The 9,141-nt window shown below is 47.7% G+C and overlaps 1 protein-coding gene across 1 annotated transcript; it reads right to left on the reverse strand.

The window, feature by feature from the left end:
• Positions 1–6,987: 6,987 nt before the first annotated feature.
• On the reverse strand, positions 6,988–8,859 carry LOC306893286 (general transcription factor II-I repeat domain-containing protein 2-like; the record flags this gene model as incomplete). Its single annotated transcript, XM_079455059.1, has 1 exon — positions 6,988–8,859. The coding sequence occupies one exon, from the start codon at positions 8,857–8,859 to the stop codon at positions 6,988–6,990; it is 1,872 nt and encodes a 623-aa protein (XP_079311185.1).
• Between the last annotated feature and the right edge of the window lie 282 nt (positions 8,860–9,141).

Below are 9,141 nucleotides of genomic sequence, written 5' to 3' on the forward strand. Positions count from 1 at the left end.
GTTGCATGCCCCCTCATCGAGCACACATGAAATGGCCACTTTGGCTCAGATGGTCTGCAGGTACTTGAAAGTGAGATGCGAATTAAAAGCTGCCCTTTTAAGCCTGAGGGCAAACAGGCTTTTCAAGCAATAGCTGGCAGCGGTGGGATTTGAACCCACGCCTCCGAAGAGACTGGAGCCTTAATCCAGCGCCTTAGACCGCTCGGCCACGCTACCACAGATTTGACACCTCGGCCGGCCCTTTCTCGCCGCTGCCATCGCTCAGATGGCTTTACAGTCACAAGTCGGCGCGGACGATATACACCAGCTGGCAAGTAATTCTATATTCTTTTGGTGCTCAGTACACAGTTTTGAAGTAACACCGCATGAAAGATGCATTTACAAAAAGCAGAAAGAGCGTGTCTACTGTTCTTTTTTGAGCAACAGCAGGCGAGCATACTGACAACCGGCCATTAGGCTGTTTATGCCAGGAACACGTTCCATCTGTATCAGAGCCACTCGTTAACAAACACGTGAGAGTGTATACTGGGCTGCATTGTTTTCTCTTTCGAGAGAGGAATCCTGTTGTACCGACCTTAAGATAACGCAACAAAGCTGCTCGTGAAATTGTATGTCCGCAAAGCAAACACCTAAAGCAACCGTAGTCGGCAGGGTTTGAACCTGCGCGGGGAGACCCCAATGGATTTCAAGTCCATCGCCTTAACCACGCGGCCACGACTACAATAGATTACAGGTCCTCTGGGCTTAGCGCGTGTGGCAAGGTGGGGCGAGCCGGCAGCGTAACAGGCGATGTAATGGGGCGTCAAATACGGACAGGCAGGACATCAACAAAAACAGCAAACAGTCCCCTGTCATGACCCGGAATCGCTGCGGCCACCAAAAAGAGTCATACCATAATATGATCAAGGCAAGCCCAACAGCCCTCTGGCGAAGTTGTGAGAGCAGGACTTCCCGACTACATCTACAGGGAGGGAAGCCTTTTGCTCAGGTGTCAAGGAATTTCTGGTGCGTGTGCTGAAGCAACGCACGATCAATACAAAGGGCGATGCCAGAACAGCTCACAAAGTAAAGGTGAGGTACAGGTGGGCACCCATCGCCCAAACAGGGACTTGAACCATGGACCCTCATATTAAAAGTCTGATGCTCTACCGATTGAGCTATCCGGGCTCGTGAGGGCATGCCCCAAGTTATCGGTGTAGACGCTCAAGGCGGGGGTGTCCTGCAGGTGCGGTTCTGTTGGTCGTTTCCGCCATTGTGTTTTACACTAGGCCCCGACGATGCTTCTCAGACTCACAGGGTTCTGTCAGTTTAGGGTTCTGTGCACCTTTCTGAAGCAGGGTTGTTCAGTCTTACATCTGGAGGCGATGCCACCTGTAGATTGCAGTTCATCAAGTACACCTGAACCGGGTAATGGGATTCTGGGAGTTGGCAGGTAAGTGAAACTCAGACGTGTTTTAAAACTACCCTGACAGCTTATCTTTGGTATTTTTCTGCTCTTGCATGCCTTATAGGTTCCTTCAAAGCAAACATTTGTAAAATCACAGAAATTGTTGTATGCTCACATTGGTTTACATTAAACATGTACAGTATATATATAGACTGTGGTTCACAAATCTGATCTTGTGTGGTGTGCTATCATCGTCACAGCACACCACACGTTATAGGTGCAAAACTATTAAATCCAGGATTTTTTGTGCTCATGTTTGTGGTCTCTCCCAGTTTTAAACTACTCTACGACAAAAAAAAATGTGTGAGGCCCCGGCATAAGAGCTACCTTCTCAATGCACGGTAATTCATCACTGTCCCTGGAGGTAAGCCAAATCACAGTTGCATGCCCCTTCATCGAGCACACATGAAATGGCCACTTTGGCTCAGATGGTCTGCAGAAACTTGAAAGTGAGATGCGAATTAAAAGCTATCCTTTTAAGCCTGAGGGCAAACAGGCTTTTCAAGCAATAGCTGGCAGCGGTGGGATTTGAACCCACGCCTCAGAAGAGACCGGAGCCTTAATCCAAACGCATTTACAAAAAGCAGAAAGAGCGTGTCTACTGTTCTTTTTTGAGCAACAGCAGGCGAGCATACTGACAACCGGCCATTAGGCTGTTTATGCCAGGAACACGTTCCATCTGTAACAGAGCCGCTCGTTAACAAACACGTGAGAGTGTATACTGGGCTGCTTTGTTTTCTCTTTCGAGAGAGGAATCCTGTTGTACCGACCTTAAGATAACGCAACAAAGCTGCTCGTGAAATTGTATGTCCGCAAAGCAAACACCTAAAGCAACCGTGGTCAGCAGGGTTTGAACCTGCACGGGGAGACCCCAATGGATTTCAAGTCCATCGCCTTAACCACTCGGCCACGACTACAATAGATTACAGGTCCTCTGGGCTTAGCACGTGTGGCAAGGTGGGGCGAGCCGGCAGCGTAACAGGCGATGTAATGGGGCGTCAAATACGGACAGGGAGGACATCAACAAAAACAGCAAACAGTCCCCTGCCATGACCCGGAATTGCTGCGGCCACCAAAAAGAGTCATAACCATAATATGAACAAAGGCAAGCCAACAGCCCTCTGGCGAAGTTGTGAGAGCAGGACTTCCCGACTACATCTACAGGGAGGGAAGCCTTTTGCTCAGCTGTCAAGGAATTTCTGGTGCGTGTGCTGAAGCAACGCACGATCAATACAAAGGGCGATGCCAGAACAGCTCACAAAGTAAAGGTTAGGTACAGGTGGGCACCCATCGCCCGAACAGGGACTTAAACCCTGGACCCTCAGATTAAAAGTCTGATGCTCTACCGACTGAGCTATCCGGGCTCGTGAGGGCATGCCCCAAGTTTTCGGTGTAGACGCTCAAGGCGGGGGTGTCCTGAAGGTGCGGTTCTGTTGGTCGTTTCCGCCATTGTGTTTTACACTAGGCCCCGACGATGCTTCTCAGACTTACAGGATTCTGTCAGCTTTGGGTTCTGTGCACCTTTCTGAAGTAGGGTTGTTCAGTCTTACATCTGGAGGCGATGCCACCTGTAGATTGCAGTTCATCAAGTACACCTGAACCGGGTAATGGGATTCTGGGAGTTGGCAGGTAAGTGAAACTCAGACGTGTTTTAAAACTACCCTGACAGCTTATATTTGGTATTTTTCTGCTCTTGCATGCCTTATAGGTTCCTTCAAAGCAAACATTTGTAAAATCACAGAAATTGTTGTATGCTCACATTGGTTTACATTAAACATGTACAGTATATATATAGACTGTGGTTCACAAATCTGATCTTGTGTGGTGTGCTATCATCGTCACAGCACACCACACGTTATAGGTGCAAAACTATTAAATCCAGGATTTTTTGTGCTCATGTTTGTGGTCTCTCCCAGTTTTAAACTACTCTACGACAAAAAAAAATGTGTGAGGCCCCGGCATAAGAGCTACCTTCTCAATGCACGGTAATTCATCACTGTCCCTGGAGGTAAGCCAAATCACAGTTGCACCCTCATCGAGCACACATGAAATGGCCACTTTGGCTCAGATGGTCTGCAGGTACTTGAAAGTGAGATGCGAATTAAAAGCTATCCTTTTAAGCCTGAGGGCAAACAGGCTTTTCAAGCAATAGCTGGGAGCGCTGGGATTTGAACCCACGCCTCCGAAGAGACTGGAGCCTTAATCCAGCGCCTTAGACCGCTCGGCCACGCTACCACAGATTTGACACCTCGGCCGGCCCTTTCTCGCCGCTGCCATCGCTCAGATGGCTTTACAGTCACAAGTCGGCGCGGACGAGATACACCAGCTGGCAAGTAATTCTATATTATTTTGGTGCTCTGTACACAGTTTTGATGTAACGCCGCATGAAAGACGCATTTACAAAAAGCAGAAAGAGCGTGTCTACTGCACTTTGAGCAACAGCAGGCGAGCATACTGACAACCGGCCATTAGGCTGTTTATGCCAGGAACACGTTCCATCTGTAACAGAGCCGCTCGTTAACAAACACGTGAGAGTGTATACTGGGCTGCATTGTTTTCTCTTTCGAGAGAGGAATCCTGTTGTACCGACCTTAAGATAACGCAACAAAGCTGCTCGTGGAATTGTATGTCCGCAAAGCAAACACCTAAAGCAACCGTAGTCGGCAGGGTTTGAACCTGCGCGGGGAGACCCCAATGGATTTCAAGTCCATCGCCTTAACCACTCAGCCACGATTACAATAGATTACAGGTCCTCTGGGCTTAGCGCGTGTGGCAAGGTGGGGCGAGCCGGCAGCGTAACAGGCGATGTAATGGGGCGTCAAATACGGACAGGCAGGACATCAACAAAAACAGCCAACAGTCCCCTGTCATGACCCGGAATCGCTGCGGCCACCAAAAAAGAGTCATAACCATAATATGATCAAGGCAAGCCAACAGCCCTCTGGCGAAGTTGTGAGAGCAGGACTTCCCGACTACATCTACAGGGAGGAAAGCCTTTTGCTCAGCTGTCAAGGAATTTCTGGTGCGTGTGCTGAAGCAACGCACGATCAATACAAAGGGCGATGCCAGAACAGCTCACAAAGTAAAGGTGAGGTACAGGTGGGCACCCATCGCCCGAACAGGGACTTGAACCCTGGACCCTCAGATTAAAAGTCTGATGCTCTACCGACTGAGCTATCCGGGCTCGTGAGGGCATGCCCCAAGTTATCGGTGTAGACGCTCAAGGCGGGGGTGTCCTGCAGTTGGGTTCTGTGCACCTTTCTGAAGTAGGGTTGTTCAGTCTTACATCTGGAGGCGATGCCACCTGTAGATTGCAGTTCATCAAGTACACCTGAACCCATCGCCCGAAAAGGGACTTGAACCCTGGACCCTCAGGTTAAAAGTCTGACGCTCAAGGCGGGGGTGTCCTGCAGGTGCGGTTCTGTTAGTTGTTTCGGCCATTGTGTTTTACACTAGGTCCCGACGATGCTTCTCAGACTTACAGGGTTCTGTCAGCTTTGGGTTCTGTGCACCTTTCTGAAGTAGGGTTGTTCAGTCTTACATCTGGAGGCGATGCCACCTGTAGATTGCAGTTCATCAAGTACACCTGAACCGGGTAATGGGATTCTGGGAGTTGGCAGGTAAGTGAAACTCAGACGTGTTTTAAAACTACCCTGACAGCTTATCTTTGGTATTTTTCTGCTCTTGCATGCCTTATAGGTTCCTTCAAAGCAAACATTTGTAAAATCACAGAAATTGTTGTATGCTCACATTGGTTTACATTAAACATGTACAGTATATATATAGACTGTGGTTCACTAATCTGATCTTGTGTGGTGTGCTATCATCGTCACAGCACACCACACGTTATAGGTGCAAAACTATTAAATCCAGGATTTTTTGTGCTCATGTTTGTGGTCTCTCCCAGTGTTAAACTACTCTACAATTTAAAAAAAATTGGTGAGGCCCCCGGCATAAGAGCTACCTTCTCAATGCACGGTAATTCATCACTGTCCCTGGAGGTAAGCCAAATCACATTTGCATGTCCCCTCATCGAGCACACATGAAATGGCCACTTTGGCTCAGATGGTCTGCAGGTACTTGAAAGTGAGATGCGAATTAAAAGCTGCTCTTTTAAGCCTGAGGGCAAACAGGCTTTTCAAGCAATAGCTGGCAGCGGTGGGATTTGAACCCACGCCTCCGAAGAGACTGGAGCCTTAATCCAGCGCCTTAGACCGCTCGGCCACGCTACCACAGATTTGACACCTCGGCCGGCCCTTTCTCACCGCTGCCATCGCTCAGATGGCTTTACAGTCACAAGTCGGCGCGGACGAGATACACCAGCTGGCAAGTAATTCTATATTCTTTTGGTGCTCAGTACACAGTTTTGAAGTAACACCGCATGAAAGACGCATTTACAAAAAGCAGAAAGAGCGTGTCTACTGTTCTTTTTTGAGCAACAGCAGGCGAGCATACTGACAACCGGCCATTAGGCTGTTTATGCCAGGAACACGTTCCATCTGTAACAGAGCCGCTCGTTAACAAACACGTGAGAGTGTATACTGGGCTGCATTGTTTTCTCTTTCGAGAGAGGAATCCTGTTGTACCGACCTTAAGATAACGCAACAAAGCTGCTCGTGAAATTGTATGTCCGCAAAGCAAACACCTAAAGAAACCGTAGTCGGCAGGGTTTGAACCTGCGCGGGGAGACCCCAATGGATTTCAAGTCCATCGCCTTAACCACTCGGCAGGACATCAACAAAAACAGCAAACAGTCCCCTACCATGACCCAGAATCGCTGCGGCCACCAAAAAGAGTCATAACCATAATATGATCAAGGCAAGCCAACAGCCCTCTGGCGAAGTTGTGAGAGCAGGACTTCCCGACTACATCTACAGGGAGGGAAGCCTTTTGCTCAGCTGTCAAGGAATTTCTGGTGCGTGTGCTGAAGCAACGCATGATCAATAAAAAGGGCGATGCCAGAACAGCTCACAAAGTAAAGGTAAGGTACAGGTGGGTACCCATCGCCCGAACAGGGACTTGAACCCTGGACCCTCAGATTAAAAGTCTGATGCTCTACCGACTGAGCTATCCGGGCTCGTGAGGGCATGCCCCAAGTTTTCGGTGTAGACCAGAGGTGCCCAACCTTTTTTGATCCAAGATCTACTTTTCAAGTAGCCAACCTCCCGAGATCTACCAGTCCAGTGTCAACATCGCAAACCCACACACATCATTTCCAGCCTGCAGTAACTAACCTCACAACACTTTTTCTTGTTGTCACACAACTACTAGACATCACAATACAAACCCTCCCTCTCTCAAACACACACAGACAAATTTCTCTCACACAGTTGCCAGTTTGCATAGTGCGCTGTAGCACAAACCCGCTCTCTATGCTCCTCTCTCTCTGTCACACTCACTCACTCTCTCACACACACACACACACACACACACACCAATCTGCGTGATGAGCAATAGTCATAACTGACCTTAATATGAACCAAACAGAAGCATAAACCAGATAGATCTCTAAGTTTGAAAAAAGGAAATCACTTTCTACCTTAGTGGGAGACCTGGCACTGGGAGGAGGAGGCTAGCTTCTCGTAGTTAGGAGTGAAGGAGCTGGTTGCAAGGCGTAGGCAGGCTGCAAGGTGGTCATCAGTCATTGTTGATCTGTACTTGGACTTGATGATTTTCATGTGTGAGAAAGCAGACTCGCACAAATAAGTTGATCCAAAAAGAGCTGTCAAGTTCAAGGCACATCTTCTGAGATTGGGATATTTCTCCTCCACCAGTAGTTTCCAGAACACTACATGCTCTCCAGGTTGAGCAGATGTTGATCTGGCTTTGATCTCAATGTCATTTTGCAATGTCAGAATCTCATCCTCAAGAGCGGAGCTTTCCAAGTCGAAAAGTGATTTGACTTTGGCTGCAATGTCACCAACATCAATACTTGCAGCAAATGGATAACACATATAGCTGGCTACAGGCTCGATGGATGCAAAGTCAGTAAAACGCCTCACAAACTCTGACGAGATGCTCTGAACATGCTCCTCATAACGTGCACTGTCAAGCTGTGTCACACCTTTACCTTGACGTTGTAGTTCTGCCTGCATGTGAGGGAAGTTGCGCAGGTTACCACGCTGCAGCCTGCTTGACATCAGCTGTAGCTTGCTTTTAAATGTGTTCACTGAACTCATCATGTTGACTACATCTTTACCCTTACCCTGCAGCTCTAAATTCAATTCATTGAGCTCGGCAGTGAGATCAGTGAGGAAAGATACATCTAACAGCCACTGGTGGTCCTCTAGCTTTGTATGGTAATCCACATGTTTTGAAAGCTTCAGGAAGTCCTTGATTTCAGGTAATAACTCCGTGAATCTGGACAAAAATTTACCACTGCTTAACCACCTAACATCCGTGTGAAGCAGCAGGTCTGTGTGCTCAGCCTCATTCTCCTCCAAGTGAGCACGGAAAAGCCTTCTCTGCAGACTCCTGGCCCGAACTGAACACACAATCTTCATCGCAATATCCATCACTTCTTTCATATTTAAAATCTTTCCACACAACGCTTGCTGGTGAATTATACAATGATAATTCAGGATATCTGGGAAGGATTCACTTTCTTTGCACAGTGCAATGAACCCACTGGTGCGGCCCATCATTGCAGGCGCCCCATCAGTTGTGATGGAGATCAGCTTGAAGAGCGCCAGTGTTGTCTCGCTAACAAATCCCATGAAACCATTAAAAATATCCTCACCTCTGGTGTGTCCTTTTAATGGCAAAAGTGTGAGCAGCTCTTCCTTGGCGCTCATGTCTTCAAAAACCATCCTGATGAAAACACACAATTGTACTACATCCACCGTATCAGTCGACTCATCAAATTGGAGGGAAAAGCACTCACACGCATCAATATCCTCCCTCAGTTGCTCCTCCACATCCACAGCCATTCTCTCACATCGCCTTGTAGTAGTATTGCGGGAGAGTTGCACTTCTTTAATGGCCTTCACGATCTCTGTTTTATTTTTAAAGTCGTCAAAAAGGCTATCCGCTGCCTCGAGAAAGGCTTCCTTCACCATATCGCCGTCATTGAATGGCTTCTTGTGTTTAGCAAGGATGTGACTGACGCGATAGGAAGCAATAGTTGCGGCCTTACCCTGAGTCTTCGGTTTGGTGAAGATTGACTGCCGTGCTGAAAGCTGTGCTTTCAAATCCCGCACTTTTGTGGCGCGTAAAGGCGTTTTTGCAGGGAAATCCCTCTCGTAGCTCCCGTGTACTGTTTTAAAATGGCGCTCCAGGTTCCCTTGTTTTGCCAATGCCACCGTTGCATTGCAGATCAAACAAACAGGCTTTGAATGAGAATAAACAAAAAAATAATCTTCCTCCCATTCAGGGTGAAAATGGTAGGTCTTGGCTCGTTTCCCCTCAGCCATGTTCGTTTAGGTACGTGTAACCGCTCTGTTCGCTAGCTTCTAGGCTTCTGGCTACTGTTGACATGCAGCTGTCAACTTCCTGTCATGCATGTCACGCGCGACCGTAGGTTAAACGTGACCTACTTTTTTTTAAATACTTTTTTGTGGACGTGTTTAAGAGACTGATAGGGTACCAGGCAAGGACTCATGATAGGCTGTAGTGTACATTTTGTACAAAATATAACACACAAACACACGGGGTGTGTGTGTGTTATATTTTGTATTTTTTTTCTTTAATTTTTT

This window comes from Barbatula barbatula, assembly GCF_947034865.1.
Source record: "Barbatula barbatula genome assembly, chromosome: 4".
Lineage (NCBI taxonomy): Eukaryota > Metazoa > Chordata > Actinopteri > Cypriniformes > Nemacheilidae > Barbatula > Barbatula barbatula.